General features: G+C 46.7%; 2 protein-coding genes and 1 long non-coding RNA gene across 6 annotated transcripts in view; 2 read left to right on the plus strand and 1 right to left on the minus strand.

The window, feature by feature from the left end:
• Positions 1-1,589, plus strand: part of frem1b (Fras1 related extracellular matrix 1b) — a 23,253-nt gene extending 21,664 nt beyond the window's left edge. For all 4 annotated transcript variants that reach the window (XM_088393741.1, XM_088393745.1, XM_088393742.1 and 1 more), the window contains 4 exons: positions 215-343; positions 419-537; positions 615-730; positions 823-1,589. In XM_088393741.1, the coding sequence (XP_088249867.1) occupies positions 215-343; positions 419-537; positions 615-730; positions 823-947 (489 nt within the window). In that variant the 3' untranslated portion in view covers positions 948-1,589. The remainder of the gene's footprint in view (positions 1-214; positions 344-418; positions 538-614; positions 731-822) is intronic.
• nfic (nuclear factor I/C) overlaps positions 1-21,753 on the minus strand; it is a 185,308-nt gene that overhangs the window by 54,663 nt on the left and 108,892 nt on the right. The gene's annotated exons all lie outside the window — the stretch shown is intronic.
• Positions 7,212-8,625, plus strand: LOC148388058 (uncharacterized). Its single transcript, XR_015862038.1, has 4 exons — positions 7,212-7,379; positions 7,455-7,573; positions 7,651-7,766; positions 7,859-8,625. It is a non-coding gene; the product is annotated as an uncharacterized LOC148388058 (long non-coding RNA).

Genomic DNA, 21,753 nt, shown 5'->3' on the forward strand with positions numbered 1-21,753 from the left:
TGTGTCAATAATATCACACTTAAGTCACTCCTGAGTATAAGTCGCACCCCTGGCCAAACTATGAAAAAAACTGAAAAATACGGTAGAATCAAGCGTTTGACCCAGAACAAAAAAAGATCAGAACCACCATCAAAAGAGGACTGGAATCAGAATTAGAAGAATCCGAATTTGGCTAACATTCGGAACCCTAACCTGACCAACTGTCCTCAATCAGTTCCACAGTCTGACTTCTCTACGGTTGGAGGAGGCAGTGGCACCGCCAGCAGATAGCGCCACCGATGAGCACCATCCAGGAACGGCCCCTGTGACAGATGACGCGGTGGTGGACTCACACCAACGCAAAGTACGGCTGCCATCCTACAATGAGACTTGTTGTCGTCGTCTGGCAATTGCTCGCTAGCCCGTTTGTCTTGCTCAGACGGGGAGGTCGCTGGGTGGCCGCTGCCAAGAGGGCTGGACGCACCACAGCGGGTGCTGTTACCTGGCCAGCTTGTTCCTCGGCAACTGGGCCAGCGCCGAGCGCGCCTGCTCCCTCCTGTGAGGCACCGAGCTCAGCCAGCACCTGAAACCTGCAGTCACACCCCTCCATGATTCATTGTGCCAATTACTGACAGGTCCAACAGCAGCCTGCCGAGCGTCCGCTCCAGGCGAGAACTGGGCTGGCTCTGGAGATTTGTCGGCAGGAAACCCTTTTGGATGGGCAGCATCAAGATGGCGGCAACGCACCAAGGTAAGCGGGCTTGCCAGTCAGCTTTCGAGCAAGCATGTTTGGCAACTGATTCTTCCGCACAAACGCTGGAAATGACGTTGCATTTGCGTCAGGTCTTTCAGGGGCGTCGCCATGCTTGCTGGCGAAAAGCTCCTCCCGTTGGACGTCCGCCTACTGTAACGCAGATGCGCAGCACGCCTTCATCTGTGAGGCACCACCGCTGACTCGCACTCGCTGACTCGCGTTCGCTGACAGGCTAAAGCTGGAGCCGCCACTCCTCTCGCTATGGATGACAGTGATGAAGACACCGATGCTTGATGGCTTTTAGGTTTCTTGCCATGAGTGCCGCTCCTGCCCAAAGCATGCAAATGTCCCTCCATTGTGAAGTTGGGGAAGCTTGCAATGATGACACCTAAACGGCAGCCGCGTCTTGTCCATAATTTGCAAGTGAGCAAGAAAGCTGTGGCACACCTCAAACACCAGAGAGCCCCCCCCCCAACAATTTCACAGCGCAATTAAATACGTGCCACACACATTTAACATGCTACCACTCTTATTGAAAGCTGATCCGTGTATATTTTAGCCACCTTCCAGCCCACCCCACACAGCCAACGCAATTGCCAATTGTGAAGGCAGTATTTTATCATCAAGCCATCAAATTACAAACGGGCAGCGATGAATGGTCACCAGAGGGCGCCAGAGCTCGGCAGAGGCACCTTTGACTAAACAAAAAGGAAATCGTGAGCGTTACAAGAAAATACTGGAAATATACATACATATCTACTTTTACATGAGCTGGAGAAATGACTGGAAATATACACGTATATCTACTTTTACACAAGCTGGAGAAATTGATGAGTAAAACTGATTCTACCAAAAAGTTGTCTCATTCTTATGATGCACATCCGACTGGTTTTGGACGCCCAGATGTTTGCACTGCATCCCAGTGACCCGTTCCAAGTTCACATTCTCATCTGCCAAAACCACCTGCCTGCCTACAGACAAGCACAGCGAAATACACAATCATACGCAGTGGCGGTTCTACACTGATTTACGCCCTGGGCGAGACTACTTCCAAGCGGCCCTCCCTCATAAAAAAAACAATATTTCACACCGATGTTTGATAGAATGTGAGAAATTGAATATTGCATTTCTCGATTGCACATGTTTCACTATTGCAATCACAACAGGAAACACTTATTAAAGTGCACAAAGACAATGGGACAATTCTGAAAATTACAGTTATCAGTGTGTATAGTAAATTGGCAGAACAGTAATAATTAAGAAAAAATTAAGAATTATGGCTTTCACTTTTTTTACAGTTATCAGTGTGTATAGTAAATTGGCAGAACAGTAATAATTAAGAAAAAAGAATGATGGCTTTCACTTTTTTTGTCCATCTCATTAAATTGGCACCGGATAAGAACAACAGTCAATAGTTTTCCACTATGTCACTCAAGAGGAGTGAAGAGACTAAACCAATTTCACGTAACTTGGGGGTGACGTTATAGCTTTGTATCACCCAATTGACATAATTCAGAAAAGTGCAGGAATTTTAGACCTGTATTTATAATATCTATATCTATTACATGACGTGTTTTTGGAAAGAAATGTATTGCTTTTAGCCCACTAATGCCCACTATACAGTGGATCCCCCTTTTCATCAACTGTGTATTGGCCCGAATACAAGACAACCCCGATTATCAGACGACCTCCTTTTTCAAGACTCAAGTTTGAAGAAAGACTTTTTGAACACCAATTTTAATTTTTATACAGAAAATAATTACAGTACATCTGAAACAAATGATTATAACAATATATTCGAGAGAAAAAGCATGTTATTTTGCCTCATTCAAATCATGCAAAAACTGTTATCACATCTTACTTCATATCTGAACATTTAAATATGTAAACTAAAGTGCAATCACATTTGTAAATGAATGGCTTCTGGTTTTTGAAATGTAAATAAACCAATCTACTGCGACAAAACAACAAAATTGCAATAACTGCATCAACCATTAAAGTGAAGTCTAACTGTAATTGTAATCTTGAAAACAAATCTGAATAAGGAAAAACATTGCAATAAAATAATGCAAACTGGTTTAAACTTGAGAGTAGCTGAGATCTGTCATGTTAGAACATTACTCCTCACAAACATCCTCTGCCTCGCTGTGCTCAGTGTCACTGGCCACGTACGCGCACACTCTACTGTCGAACTCTTGAAAGCGGCCGCTCTGAGGACCACGGAAAGCTTTTCTCTGACTTTGAGCATTTTTTAGGCGATATTTTTGAGCTCTCCATCTCCACACATTACATTCTGTGACACCATATTGCACAGCCGCTTTGCAATTGTTTGAAGACTCTGCCTCATTTATCACAATCATCTTGAAGTTTGCATCATAACTTCTCCTCAGCTGCCGGTTACCCTGGCTGAATCAACCTCCCATCTATCCAAGACTTGTACCTGTCCAGGACCAGGAAACGTGCAAGTGCAAGTAACATCTCTACAGACCCTTCTCACCCAGGTTGCAGTCTGTTTGAACTACTCCCCTCCGGACGGCGTTATAGAGCACTGTACGCCAAAACCAGCAAACACAGAGACAGCTTCTTCCCCCAGGCTGTTGCTCTGATGAACTCACACCACTCTTGAGTCTCAGAGTCATTGCTGTGCAATAACATCCTGCTCTCCACACCTTTTTTTGAATTGTCTACACTGTTTGTACTATGTGTCCTCTCTGCATCCATTGCAGCCTGGTCATCCTGGAAGAGGGACCCTCCCATCTGTGGTCTCTTCTCAAGGTTTCTCATTTCCCCTAGTTGGAGTTTTGAGTTTTTTCTTGCCCTCCTGGGAGTTTAAGATTAGGGGATGTTTGAGAATATTTGTCATTTTCACATGTCCTGAGTGTTGTTAGTCACCTAAATGTTGAACAGAGGCTGTGATGTACCGAAGTCAAATTCCTTGTTTGGCACGCTCAAACATGGCGGATAAAAACTCTTGAATCTTGAATCTTGATCTTCGACCCACTTTTCGCCAGATTGTCGCTACGTTTCTCCATTTTGTGTTTTCTTTTCTTCTTTTCTTTCTTACCGCTGTTTTTCTTATTTTTCTTCTTTGTGGTACCGCTATTTTTATTTTTATTTTTCATGACAAGGGTTCGCTTTGGCCTGGGGAGTTTAGTTCAGCATTCGCTTTAAAGATATCTGGCGCCATCTAGCGTTGTGAATGGTTATAATGTCTAGACCCTGAATGTAAGATAACCCCCACTTTTTCAGTCATATTTCAATGCAAAAAACACCGTCTTATATTCAGACCAATACGGTATACTCACAGGTGAATTGTTCCCCACCTGCCGCCTTTCCCCTTTTCCCCTTGGCAGTGTTTCCCAACCTTTTATTCATTCACGGCCCACATTCTCATTGGGGAAAAACATCTCGAGGCACACCACCAACAAAAATCTGTTGTCTTACACCGGCTTCTATATTATATTATAAGTCCTGTTCCTATATATGTATGGAGAATTGAATAATTGAATACAAATAAATACTAAATCTTCTTTAAATTGTGTTTCTATTTTAAAATAAAAGTGACAGTTTTTTAAAAAAAGGTTTCAGACAGTGTAAGGCAATGTTTCCCAACCTTTTGTCATTCACGGCACACCTTTTCAGTGGAAAAGATCTCGAGGCCGCCACCAACTAAAATCTGTTAAGTGGTACACCAGCTTCTATATTAAAATCAGTTATATTACAATGAAAGACGTACTTTAGATGTTTATTTTAGGTCTACACATAGACCTAATATAGATGTCTATTTCAGGTCTACACATAGACCTAATATAGACGTCTATATCAGGTTACAGAAATAACCACAATTCACACGGATCAATGGTTGTTTAAAACAAAGCAGTGCAACTTCTGTACCTTATTTATACAACTTACAGCTGGTTTAGGGTTTAATATTTCCTTACGATTATGACGACGATTATGTTACCAAACATGTTAACTTGTGTTGCAGCATTGTTACCCAACATTAACAATTATAAACCACCTTGATGCAGTATAAACAAATGTGACATCCTACAAAACATGCACTTTGTCTATATTATATAACAATATAAGAAGATTGTAGTTCTTTTTTATTAAGAAAGCATAATGGTCAAACTATAACAACACAAATGCTGCTGTCAACCTTTAATTTCGTAGAGTGGAAGGACAAAAAATTATATTCTTTTTTTTTCTTTTTTTACCAGAGCATCCAAATCAATGTTTGGTTCATTCAAACAGTTAATTCTTGAGCATCTGTGCCTTTGGTTGAAAGTTTGCCAGCATCCAGTTGAAGGAAGAGCTTTTGAAGCACTTCAAAGAAGTACCTCAGTTCCTGAGGATAACTGAGGTTCATTACATACGTTGCACCCATTAGGAGTGCACGTGCAGAGGCGTCGTCTCCCAGGTCATGTAGAACTTCAACACCCTCAATGAGAATTCCAACGTCAGCTGGAGAAGTGGTGGCATCACCTCCCTCAACTTTGATGATGTAGGTGCCCCTCTCTACAGCTGTATCAGTATCCTCTACATAGGGGAGAAAGAAAAGACAATCAATCTATGAAATCACAGATTTTGTAGAATTCCAAAGAATAACTTTTGCCATTCAGGTTTCCTTTTACTGAAAATAGTGTGATACTTCAAAAAGTGCTGTTTGTACAAGATAACATAGTGATGAGTGATTCGATCAAAATTTTAGAGCATGAATCTGTCAATTGAGTTATTTCATCTAATATAGATATCTTAGTGTTGGCAGTTGTTATAACAGAATGGAGCACTAACGAAGCCACACCCAAGGCACCAACGAGCCATCAACATCAGTGGTCTTGGGAAAAAGAAAAGTCTGACTGTTAACATACCACGGGGAAGCTCAGCGTCTCCACCACATCAATGAGTTAGCAAACACCTATAACACCCAGGACCTGAAATTCGTCCCGTTCAAAGGATCCATAAATTAATGTAATACCAAATAAAAACACCTATTCAGAATGAGGGCAAGAAAACAAATCTGTTGCTGCAGTGAGAATTCACCACAATATAAAATTAGGCTAACAGTCATGCTTATGTTAGCTGTAGATATAAATACACCTTTTGATGTTAAAATTAACCAAAACGATAATTGACCCTAAATAAAAACATTTTTGTCAGGTCTAAGTACCATAAGACATTATTTTATACACTGAAAGAAGAGGAGAAGACAACCAGGATTCCTTTTGGTCGCGAGGAGAATTACGTAGAAGGCCCAGTTACAGTCCTCCACCAATTCTGGACTCCTCTTCCGCTATCTCCTCTTTTTATTTTGGGTTGCCCTGGTTACAAAAAGTGTTGCTACAGTAAAGGGAGGGGGGATTGTGGCTGTAGCAACGCTGAAAGGATGTTGTGTGGTGCGATGCCTTGGCCGATTTGTGACCCCAGCAATGCAGAGTCTGTCCTTAGTTAGTTGACAGCCTCGTCCTAGGCTGCGATCTCCAAACGTGCTGGGTGCCGTGTCCCTGTAAAACAGTGGTTCTTAACCTTTTTGGAGGTACCGAACCCATCAGGTTTATATGTGCATTCACCGAACCCCTCTTTGGGGGGGTGGAGGGTTTTACCGATGTGTTCGGCCATCCGCTGACGGCGGGTGGGGGGCTTGCTACCGGTGTGTTCGGACATCCGCGGATGGGGGGGGTGCTACCGGTGTGTTCGGACATCCGCAGACGAGGGGGGGGTGCTACCGATGTGTTCGGCCATCCGCAGATGGGGGGTGGAGGGGTGCTACCAGTGTTGTTAGAAAAATTGTATATATATGTTATCATGCGTTCTCTAGTGTACTTATTCTGAGTACTTATTCACAATGTTACTGTTCAGTATGCTTGCTGCTTTGCCTTGCTTATTCTTATCTTGTACAACAGAACAGAAGGATTACGGCTGGGTCAGGGGCGAGATGACGGTTGTGTCAAACAAGATGCTGCTGACAGCTCAGCGTCCACCAGAACAGATCGTGAAAACAACACGTCAAACGATGCGTCATGAACCTTCTGATCTTCCTTAAAGAACGTCACTTTCTCTTTTTATCTCTCGGAATACCGCTTAAACTGTTTTGCTGATATAGCCATATCTGCATGCAACACTTTGTGCGTTACTTTTTGTTTCTTTTCTTACGAGACGAAGCCACAATCTCTTCCCCCCCCCCCCCCCCTTAAGGGCTAATCGTCTCACACTGTGGGTAGGGCATTTCCAAATAAAAAGAGCGAGGCCTAGAGCGCCCTCATGCGGTTCAGTGTGAAAATAACATGTGACATGATATAATGTGTCAATAATATCACACTTAAGTCACTCCTGAGTATAAGTCGCACCCCTGGCCAAACTATGAAAAAAACTGAAAAATACGGTAGAATCAAGCGTTTGACCCAGAACAAAAAAAGATCAGAACCACCATCAAAAGAGGACTGGAATCAGAATTAGAAGAATCCGAATTTGGCTAACATTCGGAACCCTAACCTGACCAACTGTCCTCAATCAGTTCCACAGTCTGACTTCTCTACGGTTGGAGGAGGCAGTGGCACCGCCAGCAGATAGCGCCACCGATGAGCACCATCCAGGAACGGCCCCTGTGACAGATGACGCGGTGGTGGACTCACACCAACGCAAAGTACGGCTGCCATCCTACAATGAGACTTGTTGTCGTCGTCTGGCAATTGCTCGCTAGCCCGTTTGTCTTGCTCAGACGGGGAGGTCGCTGGGTGGCCGCTGCCAAGAGGGCTGGACGCACCACAGCGGGTGCTGTTACCTGGCCAGCTTGTTCCTCGGCAACTGGGCCAGCGCCGAGCGCGCCTGCTCCCTCCTGTGAGGCACCGAGCTCAGCCAGCACCTGAAACCTGCAGTCACACCCCTCCATGATTCATTGTGCCAATTACTGACAGGTCCAACAGCAGCCTGCCGAGCGTCCGCTCCAGGCGAGAACTGGGCTGGCTCTGGAGATTTGTCGGCAGGAAACCCTTTTGGATGGGCAGCATCAAGATGGCGGCAACGCACCAAGGTAAGCGGGCTTGCCAGTCAGCTTTCGAGCAAGCATGTTTGGCAACTGATTCTTCCGCACAAACGCTGGAAATGACGTTGCATTTGCGTCAGGTCTTTCAGGGGCGTCGCCATGCTTGCTGGCGAAAAGCTCCTCCCGTTGGACGTCCGCCTACTGTAACGCAGATGCGCAGCACGCCTTCATCTGTGAGGCACCACCGCTGACTCGCACTCGCTGACTCGCGTTCGCTGACAGGCTAAAGCTGGAGCCGCCACTCCTCTCGCTATGGATGACAGTGATGAAGACACCGATGCTTGATGGCTTTTAGGTTTCTTGCCATGAGTGCCGCTCCTGCCCAAAGCATGCAAATGTCCCTCCATTGTGAAGTTGGGGAAGCTTGCAATGATGACACCTAAACGGCAGCCGCGTCTTGTCCATAATTTGCAAGTGAGCAAGAAAGCTGTGGCACACCTCAAACACCAGAGAGCCCCCCCCCCAACAATTTCACAGCGCAATTAAATACGTGCCACACACATTTAACATGCTACCACTCTTATTGAAAGCTGATCCGTGTATATTTTAGCCACCTTCCAGCCCACCCCACACAGCCAACGCAATTGCCAATTGTGAAGGCAGTATTTTATCATCAAGCCATCAAATTACAAACGGGCAGCGATGAATGGTCACCAGAGGGCGCCAGAGCTCGGCAGAGGCACCTTTGACTAAACAAAAAGGAAATCGTGAGCGTTACAAGAAAATACTGGAAATATACATACATATCTACTTTTACATGAGCTGGAGAAATGACTGGAAATATACACGTATATCTACTTTTACACAAGCTGGAGAAATTGATGAGTAAAACTGATTCTACCAAAAAGTTGTCTCATTCTTATGATGCACATCCGACTGGTTTTGGACGCCCAGATGTTTGCACTGCATCCCAGTGACCCGTTCCAAGTTCACATTCTCATCTGCCAAAACCACCTGCCTGCCTACAGACAAGCACAGCGAAATACACAATCATACGCAGTGGCGGTTCTACACTGATTTACGCCCTGGGCGAGACTACTTCCAAGCGGCCCTCCCTCATAAAAAAAACAATATTTCACACCGATGTTTGATAGAATGTGAGAAATTGAATATTGCATTTCTCGATTGCACATGTTTCACTATTGCAATCACAACAGGAAACACTTATTAAAGTGCACAAAGACAATGGGACAATTCTGAAAATTACAGTTATCAGTGTGTATAGTAAATTGGCAGAACAGTAATAATTAAGAAAAAATTAAGAATTATGGCTTTCACTTTTTTTACAGTTATCAGTGTGTATAGTAAATTGGCAGAGCAGTAATAATTAAGAAAAAAGAATGATGGCTTTCACTTTTTTTGTCCATCTCATTAGATTGGCACCGGATAAGAACAACAGTCAATAGTTTTCCACTATGTCACTCAAGAGGAGTGAAGAGACTAAACCAATTTCACGTAACTTGGGGGTGACGTTATAGCTTTGTATCACCCAATTGACATAATTCAGAAAAGTGCAGGAATTTTAGACCTGTATTTATAATATCTATATCTATACATGACGTGTTTTTGGAAAGAAATGTATTGCTTTTAGCCCACTAATGCCCACTATACAGTGGATCCCCCTTTTCATCAACTGTGTATTGGCCCGAATACAAGACAACCCCGATTATCAGACGACCTCCTTTTTCAAGACTCAAGTTTGAAGAAAGACTTTTTGAACACCAATTTTAATTTTTATACAGAAAATAATTACAGTACATCTGAAACAAATGATTATAACAATATATTCGAGAGAAAAAGCATGTTATTTTGCCTCATTCAAATCATGCAAAAACTGTTATCACATCTTACTTCATATCTGAACATTTAAATATGTAAACTAAAGTGCAATCACATTTGTAAATGAATGGCTTCTGGTTTTTGAAATGTAAATAAACCAATCTACTGCGACAAAACAACAAAATTGCAATAACTGCATCAACCATTAAAGTGAAGTCTAACTGTAATTGTAATCTTGAAAACAAATCTGAATAAGGAAAAACATTGCAATAAAATAATGCAAACTGGTTTAAACTTGAGAGTAGCTGAGATCTGTCATGTTAGAACATTACTCCTCACAAACATCCTCTGCCTCGCTGTGCTCAGTGTCACTGGCCACGTACGCGCACACTCTACTGTCGAACTCTTGAAAGCGGCCGCTCTGAGGACCACGGAAAGCTTTTCTCTGACTTTGAGCATTTTTTAGGCGATATTTTTGAGCTCTCCATCTCCACACATTACATTCTGTGACACCATATTGCACAGCCGCTTTGCAATTGTTTGAAGACTCTGCCTCATTTATCACAATCATCTTGAAGTTTGCATCATAACTTCTCCTCAGCTGCCGGTTACCCTGGCTGAATCAACCTCCCATCTATCCAAGACTTGTACCTGTCCAGGACCAGGAAACGTGCAAGTGCAAGTAACATCTCTACAGACCCTTCTCACCCAGGTTGCAGTCTGTTTGAACTACTCCCCTCCGGACGGCGTTATAGAGCACTGTACGCCAAAACCAGCAAACACAGAGACAGCTTCTTCCCCCAGGCTGTTGCTCTGATGAACTCACACCACTCTTGAGTCTCAGAGTCATTGCTGTGCAATAACATCCTGCTCTCCACACCTTTTTTTGAATTGTCTACACTGTTTGTACTATGTGTCCTCTCTGCATCCATTGCAGCCTGGTCATCCTGGAAGAGGGACCCTCCCATCTGTGGTCTCTTCTCAAGGTTTCTCATTTCCCCTAGTTGGAGTTTTGAGTTTTTTCTTGCCCTCCTGGGAGTTTAAGATTAGGGGATGTTTGAGAATATTTGTCATTTTCACATGTCCTGAGTGTTGTTAGTCACCTAAATGTTGAACAGAGGCTGTGATGTACCGAAGTCAAATTCCTTGTTTGGCACGCTCAAACATGGCGGATAAAAACTCTTGAATCTTGAATCTTGATCTTCGACCCACTTTTCGCCAGATTGTCGCTACGTTTCTCCATTTTGTGTTTTCTTTTCTTCTTTTCTTTCTTACCGCTGTTTTTCTTATTTTTCTTCTTTGTGGTACCGCTATTTTTATTTTTATTTTTCATGACAAGGGTTCGCTTTGGCCTGGGGAGTTTAGTTCAGCATTCGCTTTAAAGATATCTGGCGCCATCTAGCGTTGTGAATGGTTATAATGTCTAGACCCTGAATGTAAGATAACCCCCACTTTTTCAGTCATATTTCAATGCAAAAAACACCGTCTTATATTCAGACCAATACGGTATACTCACAGGTGAATTGTTCCCCACCTGCCGCCTTTCCCCTTTTCCCCTTGGCAGTGTTTCCCAACCTTTTATTCATTCACGGCCCACATTCTCATTGGGGAAAAACATCTCGAGGCACACCACCAACAAAAATCTGTTGTCTTACACCGGCTTCTATATTATATTATAAGTCCTGTTCCTATATATGTATGGAGAATTGAATAATTGAATACAAATAAATACTAAATCTTCTTTAAATTGTGTTTCTATTTTAAAATAAAAGTGACAGTTTTTTAAAAAAAGGTTTCAGACAGTGTAAGGCAATGTTTCCCAACCTTTTGTCATTCACGGCACACCTTTTCAGTGGAAAAGATCTCGAGGCCGCCACCAACTAAAATCTGTTAAGTGGTACACCAGCTTCTATATTAAAATCAGTTATATTACAATGAAAGACGTACTTTAGATGTTTATTTTAGGTCTACACATAGACCTAATATAGATGTCTATTTCAGGTCTACACATAGACCTAATATAGACGTCTATATCAGGTTACAGAAATAACCACAATTCACACGGATCAATGGTTGTTTAAAACAAAGCAGTGCAACTTCTGTACCTTATTTATACAACTTACAGCTGGTTTAGGGTTTAATATTTCCTTACGATTATGACGACGATTATGTTACCAAACATGTTAACTTGTGTTGCAGCATTGTTACCCAACATTAACAATTATAAACCACCTTGATGCAGTATAAACAAATGTGACATCCTACAAAACATGCACTTTGTCTATATTATATAACAATATAAGAAGATTGTAGTTCTTTTTTATTAAGAAAGCATAATGGTCAAACTATAACAACACAAATGCTGCTGTCAACCTTTAATTTCGTAGAGTGGAAGGACAAAAAATTATATTCTTTTTTTTTCTTTTTTTACCAGAGCATCCAAATCAATGTTTGGTTCATTCAAACAGTTAATTCTTGAGCATCTGTGCCTTTGGTTGAAAGTTTGCCAGCATCCAGTTGAAGGAAGAGCTTTTGAAGCACTTCAAAGAAGTACCTCAGTTCCTGAGGATAACTGAGGTTCATTACATACGTTGCACCCATTAGGAGTGCACGTGCAGAGGCGTCGTCTCCCAGGTCATGTAGAACTTCAACACCCTCAATGAGAATTCCAACGTCAGCTGGAGAAGTGGTGGCATCACCTCCCTCAACTTTGATGATGTAGGTGCCCCTCTCTACAGCTGTATCAGTATCCTCTACATAGGGGAGAAAGAAAAGACAATCAATCTATGAAATCACAGATTTTGTAGAATTCCAAAGAATAACTTTTGCCATTCAGGTTTCCTTTTACTGAAAATAGTGTGATACTTCAAAAAGTGCTGTTTGTACAAGATAACATAGTGATGAGTGATTCGATCAAAATTTTAGAGCATGAATCTGTCAATTGAGTTATTTCATCTAATATAGATATCTTAGTGTTGGCAGTTGTTATAACAGAATGGAGCACTAACGAAGCCACACCCAAGGCACCAACGAGCCATCAACATCAGTGGTCTTGGGAAAAAGAAAAGTCTGACTGTTAACATACCACGGGGAAGCTCAGCGTCTCCACCACATCAATGAGTTAGCAAACACCTATAACACCCAGGACCTGAAATTCGTCCCGTTCAAAGGATCCATAAATTAATGTAATACCAAATAAAAACACCTATTCAGAATGAGGGCAAGAAAACAAATCTGTTGCTGCAGTGAGAATTCACCACAATATAAAATTAGGCTAACAGTCATGCTTATGTTAGCTGTAGATATAAATACACCTTTTGATGTTAAAATTAACCAAAACGATAATTGACCCTAAATAAAAACATTTTTGTCAGGTCTAAGTACCATAAGACATTATTTTATACACTGAAAGAAGAGGAGAAGACAACCAGGATTCCTTTTGGTCGCGAGGAGAATTACGTAGAAGGCCCAGTTACAGTCCTCCACCAATTCTGGACTCCTCTTCCGCTATCTCCTCTTTTTATTTTGGGTTGCCCTGGTTACAAAAAGTGTTGCTACAGTAAAGGGAGGGGGGATTGTGGCTGTAGCAACGCTGAAAGGATGTTGTGTGGTGCGATGCCTTGGCCGATTTGTGACCCCAGCAATGCAGAGTCTGTCCTTAGTTAGTTGACAGCCTCGTCCTAGGCTGCGATCTCCAAACGTGCTGGGTGCCGTGTCCCTGTAAAACAGTGGTTCTTAACCTTTTTGGAGGTACCGAACCCATCAGGTTTATATGTGCATTCACCGAACCCCTCTTTGGGGGGGTGGAGGGTTTTACCGATGTGTTCGGCCATCCGCTGACGGCGGGTGGGGGGCTTGCTACCGGTGTGTTCGGACATCCGCGGATGGGGGGGGTGCTACCGGTGTGTTCGGACATCCGCAGACGAGGGGGGGGTGCTACCGATGTGTTCGGCCATCCGCAGATGGGGGGTGGAGGGGTGCTACCAGTGTTGTTAGAAAAATTGTATATATATGTTATCATGCGTTCTCTAGTGTACTTATTCTGAGTACTTATTCACAATGTTACTGTTCAGTATGCTTGCTGCTTTGCCTTGCTTATTCTTATCTTGTACAACAGAACAGAAGGATTACGGCTGGGTCAGGGGCGAGATGACGGTTGTGTCAAACAAGATGCTGCTGACAGCTCAGCGTCCACCAGAACAGATCGTGAAAACAACACGTCAAACGATGCGTCATGAACCTTCTGATCTTCCTTAAAGAACGTCACTTTCTCTTTTTATCTCTCGGAATACCGCTTAAACTGTTTTGCTGATATAGCCATATCTGCATGCAACACTTTGTGCGTTACTTTTTGTTTCTTTTCTTACGAGACGAAGCCACAATCTCTTCCCCCCCCCCCCCCCCCCCTTAAGGGCTAATCGTCTCACACTGTGGGTAGGGCATTTCCAAATAAAAAGAGCGAGGAGTGTAAAACTGATTTTTAGTGTAGTCGGATTGCTGTAAGCCTGAATGCACTCCTCGCGAGAAAAGACTCAATATTCTGCCTCACTGGTTTTGTCTGCTGATCCTTTTGCTGATTTTGAACCTGACAAGTGTGTTCAGCCATCCGCGGACGGTGGGGGGCTACCGGTGTGTTCGACCATCCGCGGACAGGGGGCGGGGCGGGGGGCGGGGCAATGACATACCAGCTCTGCCGAACCCCTAGGGTTCGATCAAACCCAGCTTAAGAACCACTGCTGTAAAACAATGTTCTAGACTTTCTTGCTAAGATTCATATAGTAATAATAAGTAAATAATCAGGTACCTCTCCTACAAACACTCCAACAAACTTTAAGTAAATGTGAGATGACTTGCATGAAGTCTACTTCAACAAATATGGGATAACTTAAAAACTGCCCCGGTCAACAACAATTTAGAAATAGAAACTACAAGGTATAAAAGAGAAAGAACTTCTCTTGAACTAAACAAAAAACAAAAGGTGTTCTGTTCATAACTAGTGAGGGCCTCTCACAGATAAGAAAAGGAAGGGAGTCTAAGAACTCCCCAGAGCTAGACAGATACTATGTTCGCTTGAGCGAACATATGAGACCTCCGGTTCAGGCCGACCAGCGCTTCTGCAAAAACAATTATTCTAACAATTTTTTCAAACATTATCCAACCATCACAAATATAAATGTGCAATGTTTTTAAATCATATGTTTAAAAATGTAAAAATGTACGTGCATACAATATTAAACAATGGGGACTATTTAATAGAACAAAACTACTAGGTTGCAATATAAATATATACATACTTTATGTAGGACATATCAAATAAACAAAACAACCAGCTCAGCGAAACACAAGGGGGAAACAAAATAAACATCACTCTCTTGTGGGCTTTTGATAGTCCCCTTTGCTACTCAGCGCTGGAGCCTGTTTTAATTTTAAAGCCATTGCGGTCCTTGTTTCATCATTCATGGCCTCTGTGCGTGTCGCCAACAGCTTCTACAAAGATGAACTCGATGGACATCGTGTCACGGTCGGGTGGAGCATGGAGCAGGACGACCAAGTGCAGCTTGGACCAGGGTTTATTGGTGAACTCAAAAAGGCACACTAACAGACTCGGCAACCGACATGACTCATTAACAAAACCTAACAACAAGACTGACCGAAAAGACGTGAAACAAAATGACCAGGTGACATTACCAATGACAGCAACTGGAACCAAAAAGACATCATGACGTTGACACATAACAGTGATCCGACAGGGAGTGAGGGGCAGACAGGACTTATATACATGACAGGTAACGAGAGGCAGGTGGGAATAATCACACTGATCATGGGCACACAGGAGGGGAGGGGCGAGCACACAGACAAAAACCAAGACAACTGACACATAGTGGAGCAGTTGGGGACGAGACGTGACAGAACCCCCCCTACAAGGGACGGCTCCCGATGTCCCAAAAAAAAACTAGGGGAACCAAACCGCACTCGGGCGGAGACTAGGGGAACCGAACCGCACTCGGGCGGCGACTTGGGGACAGAACCGCACTCGGGCGGCGACTTGGGGGACAGAACCGCACTCGGGCGGCGACTTGGGGGACAGAACCGCACTCGGGCGGCGACTTGGGAGACCGAACCGCACTCGGGCGGCGACTTGGGAGACCGAACCGCACTCGGGCGGCGACTTGGGAGACAGAACCGCACTCGGGCGGCGACTTGGGGAACCGAACCGCACTCGGGCGGCGACTTGGGGAACAGAACCGCACTCGGGCGGCGACTTGGGGAACCGAACCGCACTCGGGCGGCGACTTGGGGAACAGAACCGCACTCGGGCGGCGACTTGGGGAACCGAACCGCACTCGGGCGGAGACTTGGGGAACCGAACCGCACTCGGGCGGCAACTTGGGGAACCTAACCGCACACGGGCGGCGACTTGGGGAACCGAACCGCACACGGGCGGCGACTTGGGGAACCGAACCACGCTCGGGCAGCGACTTGGGGAACCGAACCGCGTTCGGGCGGCGACTTGGGGAAACAGAACCGCGCTCGGGCGGCGACTTGGGGAAACAGAACCGCGCTCGGGCGGCGACTTAGGGGACAGAACCGCACTCGGGCGGCGACTTGGGGGACAGGACCGCGCTCTGGCGGCGACTTGGGGGACAGAACCGCGCTCTGGCGGCGACTTGGGGGACAGAACCGCGCTCTGGCGGCGACTTGGGGGACAGTACCGCACTCGGGCGGCGACTTGGGAGACAGAACCGCACTCGGGCGGCGACTTGGGGAACCGAACCGCACTCGGGCGGCGACTAGGGGAACCGAACCGCACTCGGGCGGCGACTTGGGGAACCGAACCGCACTCGGGCGGCGACTTGGGGAACCGAACCGCGCTCGGGCGGCGACTTGGGGAACCGAACCGCACTCGGGCGGCGACTTGGGGAACCGAACCGCACTCGGGCGGCGACTTGGGGAACCGAACCGCACTCAGGCGGCTACTTGGGGGACAGAATCGGACTCGGGCGGCGACTTGGGAGACAGAACCGCACTCGGGCGGCGACTCTGGAAGTCTGTGCCGCGATCAGCAGCAACTCTGGAAGTCCGTACGGCAATTGGCGGCGACTCTGGAGGTCTGTGCCGCGATCGGCGGCAACTCTGGAAGTCCGTACGGCAATTGGCGGCGACTCCGGAAGTCTGTACCGCGATCGGCGGCAACTCTGAAAGTCCGTACCGTGATCGGCGGCATTTCAGAAGTCATGGCTGTGCGTGGCGGCAGGAGCCATCACGCGCCGCAGCAGTGGGCGTGGAGCCAGGTGCAGCTGGCTCAAAGTCCGGCGACAACCGCGGGTCCGGCGTTGCTGGCAAGAAGTCCGACGACGGCCGTGGGTCCAGTGACGCCGGGGTGAGGCCCGATGGTGGCCGCGAGTATCATGGCGGCCGCGGGTCCGGCGTCGCTGGAGCAAAGTCTGGTGGCGGCCGCGGGTCCGGTGTCGCAGGAGCAAGTTAGACGGCAGCTGTGGAGCCCGTGGCGCTGGAACCTGCTCAGACGTGGATCGTGTGTCGCAGCGGGAGCTGGTTGTGGAGGGGGGTCCAAGCGCTGGTCGTTTTGGTGGTCGGATCATTCTGTCACGGTCGGGTGGAGCATGGAGCAGGACGACCCTGTGCAGGTTGGACCAGGGTTTATTGGTGAACTCAAAAAGGCAAACTAACAGACACGGCAACCGACATGACTCATTAACAAAACCTAACCACAAGACTGACCGAAAAAGACGTGAAACAAAATGACCGGGTGACATTACCAATGACAGCAACTGGAACCAAAAAGACATCATGACGTTGACACATAACAGTGATCCGACAGGGAGTGAGGGGCAGACAGGACTTATATACATGACAGGTAACGAGAGGCAGGTGGGAATAATCACACTGATCATGGGCACACAGGAGGGGAGGGGCGAGCACACAGACAAAAACCAAGACAACCGACACATAGTGGAGCAGTTGGGGACGAGACGTGACACATCGGGCACCACCCATTGTAGACCTTGGGATTACTCTGTAAAAGAAATATGAATATGGGAAGAAAAAAAACCTACCTGTAAAATAGTTTTTCCTTGATGCATCTCATGTTAGTCACACATTTCGAACATGAAGCAATCGCACAGGAACGAGCAGACAGTTTTTGTTTTTTTTAATTTACCAGCGCTATCAGAGCAGTCTTCCTGAGGGCCCTCTGCACAAGTCACACGAGCACGCATATTGAATATTGTCATTTGTGTAGAGCAGGGGTCACCAACCTTTCTTAAACCGAGAGCTACTTCCTGGGTACTGATTAAGGCAAAGGGCTACCAGTCTGACACACACTTCTGAAATAGCCAATTTGCTCAATTTGGCTTTCACTATATATAAATATATATATATATATATATATATATATATATATATATATATATATATATATATATATATATCGCGGGTGTGCTGGAGCCTATCCCAGCCGTCATCGGGCAGTAGGCGGGGGACACCCTGAACCGGTTGCCAGCCAATCGCAGGGCAGACAGAGACAAACAACCATTCGCACTCGCACTCACACCTAGGGACAATTTGGAGTCTTCAATCGGCCTACCAAGCCGCGGTGTCATGTACGGATGAAAATGGCGACCAAGTGCAGCTTGGACCAAGGTTTATTGGCGGAACTCAAAATACAGACTCGGTAAACTGACATGACTTAACAAAACAGCATGACTTCCCAACCAAAACATACTTGAAACCGACAGGAACCAAAAGGACATGGTGCCGGGAGGAAATCTGATGGCGGCCGTGAGTCCGGTGTCGCTGGAGCAAGATCCGATGGCGGCTGCGAAGCCCATGGCGCTGGAACATGCTCGGACGACGAACGTGGATCGGGCGTCGCAGTGGGAGCTGATGGAGGAAAGTCCAAGCGTTGGTCGCTGAGATGGTCGGATCATTCTGTCACGAACGGATGGAAAAGGCGACCAAGTGCAGGTTGGACCAGGGTTTATTGGCGGAACTCAAAATACAGACTCGGTAAACTGACATGACTTAACAAAACAACATGACTTCCCAACCAAAACATACTTGAAACCGACAGGGACCAAAAGGACATGAACACGACACGACAACAAAACAACAATGTTCTGACGAGGGGTGAGGGGCAGACAGGACTTATATACGCGACAGGTAACAAGAGGCAGGTGGGAATAATCAAACTGATCATGGGCACACAGGAGAGGAGGGGCGAGCACACAGACAGAAACCAAGACAACCGACACATAGTGGAACGGCTGGGGACAAGACGTGACAGAACCCCCCCTCCCCCAACAAGGGACGGCTCCCGACATCTCAAAAAGACCGAAACCCCCACGTAGTGAAAGGGGAGCGGGGGGGGAAGCGCACCGGTTCAAGCGAACTCACTGGCCATGGCAAAGTCCTAACCACGCTCGGCGGCAACTCTGGGGACATGAACCGCGCTCGGTGGCAACTCGGGGACATGAACCGCGCTCGGCGGCAGCTCGGGGACATGAATCGCGCCCGGTGGTAACTCGGGGACATGACCCATGCTCGGCGGCAACTCAGGGGACAGAACTGCACTCGGCGGCGCTCAGGGGCCCAGGACCACAATCGCAGCACACACTGGGGACCTGAACCGCAATCGGCAGCAACTTGGGGGACAGAATGGCACTCGGCGGCGTTCAGGGGCCCAGGGCCACAATTGCGGCACACACTGGGGACCTGAACCACAATCGGCAGCAACTTGGGGGACAGAACTGCACTCGGTGGCGTTCAGGGCCCTAGGGCCACAATCGCAGCACACACCGGGGACCTGAACCGCAGTCGGCAGCAACTCAGGGGACAGAACCGCACTCGGGCGGCAACTTGGGGAATGGAACCGCACTCGGGCGGCAACTTGGGGAACAGAACCGCATTCGGGCGCCAACTTGGGGAACAGAACCGCACTCGGGCGGCAACTTGGGGAACAGAACCGCACTCGGGTGGCAACTTGAGGGACAGAACCGCACTCGGGCGGCGACTCAGGAGCAGAACCGCAATCGGCGGAAACCCGAGGACAGAACCGCAATCGGCGGAAACTCGGGGAAACCAGGGCTGTGGACTCGGACTCGGGGACTTGGACTCCGTCGGACTCGGTCATTTTTGCCGGACTCGGACTCGGTGCTGATTTTGACCGAGTCCACCGAGTCCGACAATAAAAAAAATATGTTCAATTGTATTTTCATCATGCTGCTGAGAATGCGTCCGGCCTCAAGGCAGCGACTCGGACACTAACAGCAATGCCAATCAGCCAAGTCAGCGTAGAGCGCCTGTTTTCTGGGCTCAAGTTTATCATGTCTGATAGGCGTGGCGCGATAAAGGCTGACTTGGTTGAGGCGATTTTGTTCCTAAGAACAAACTCAAGTCGTTGAATTGAAACTTGAAAGTATCTGTTTATTGTATTCGTTTATATGTTTAATAAAGACAAAGCCATCACAAAACTGTTGTAATTATTTAGATTTTGATTTAAATTAGCCTTGAATAAAGACTAAGCAGTCACATGAATTAACAGAAAAAATGGACAGCCGGACTCGGTGGTCAAGAGGCCGGACTCGGACTCGGTGCAAAAATCCGACCGAGACCACAGCCCTGGGGGAAACATGTGGTATATGGTTTTAGTTGCTTCGCTGGTCTCCAAAAAACACTCGGTGGTCGGTGGCTGTTTCCAGACAAATAAGCACTTCAGGGACCACGGCTGATTGGGAAAAGATTTTATTCAACCGATGTCAGAGTGAAGTCTTTCCAAAAAGTTGAGTGGCCCAAGGCATGGATGTAAAAAAAGCCCCCCCCCCCCCCCAAAAGGGGGAGCGAGCAAGAGCGAGCGAACCCGCGCTAGAGCGAGCCCGCGCTAGAACGAACCCCCGCTGGAACGATCCCCCCCTCTTGTCAGGCCCGTAGCTTTTATTCCTGACAAGAAGCTGATGTCACGGCTTTGGGTAACAGCTGTAGTTTTCAATCTACTAGTTTACTTCAGTCCTAAAAAGGAGATCTTGACCAGCGCTGTTGGTGATGGACGACAACAGCCACTTTACCTTATTATAGGATTGCACACATTGCTGAAACTGAATTCTCCCTGGTCACGGACAACTGGCCCTTCTATCTTCGACTAAGTACTTATACACTACTGAAACTAAAGCTTCTCTGTACAGCAAATATAGTCTTACTGCTACTAGTGGATCATCTAGTGCAACATACAGATACACATAAAGTTCAAAATTCACTTCAAAAACAACCGCACTCTGCGGCGACTCGGGGAAACAGAACCGCAATCGGTGGCATACGAAAGTCAGCGCCGCAGTCGGCGGCATTTGAAAATCCAGACCGCGAACAGCGGCAATCGGAAGGCGGAGCGGTGGCAACTGCAAGAGCCACCACGCGCCACAGCAGTGGGAGTGGGGCCAGGGACGATCGCAGGTCCGGCGCAGCTGGCTTGGAATCTGGCGACGCCCGCGGGTCCTGCAACGCTGGGATGGAGCCCGGTGGCGGCCGCGAGTCTGATGGCGCCGGGAGGCACTCCGATGGCGGCCGAGGGTACAAATAATGGAAAAAAAAATAATCCGTTTCAAGACAAACCCGTCTTCCCCCCCCCCCCCCCTCCTTTTTTAATCATTTTTTCATTTGCGCATATTTGTCCGATCGCGCAACTGCAGTGCACCGCCGAACGCGCAACCGAAGCGCGTCGCCCACCGCGCAACTGCACCGCGCTTTCCAAAATTGAAGTGGACCTCAGTGCGCAGGGAGCTTAATTTGGTCCGATCGCGCAACTGCACTCACTGTCGCATTGCTTAAAAAGCATCTTTGTGTTTCAGGATGGCTTTACTGCTACTATTTGCTTTCTTTGGAGGTATGATTAGGGGTTAATACAATCCTCAAAGTAACGAAAATACAATAACAACGGAGTCGGTCGGCATCCGGGCCACGCGGTCGGGTTTTCTAGGGTCCTCCCGGCTCATCTCGCGAGGTTCGACCTCCGAATTTTTTATTTAAATTCCGAATTGTTCGAGAACCAGGACGTTCGAAAACCGAGGTTTGACTGTAAAATAAATAGATGCAGCTCACTGACAAGTGCCGCCATTTGAGCTAATTTTAGAACAGTCCTGCGGGCGACTCATGCGGTCCTCACGGGCGACCTGGTGCCCGGGGGCAC

This window comes from Syngnathus floridae, chromosome 13 (assembly GCF_059516105.1).
Source record: "Syngnathus floridae isolate MCC-2025c chromosome 13, RoL_Sflo_1.0, whole genome shotgun sequence".
In the NCBI taxonomy this organism is placed as follows: Eukaryota; Metazoa; Chordata; class Actinopteri; order Syngnathiformes; family Syngnathidae; genus Syngnathus; species Syngnathus floridae.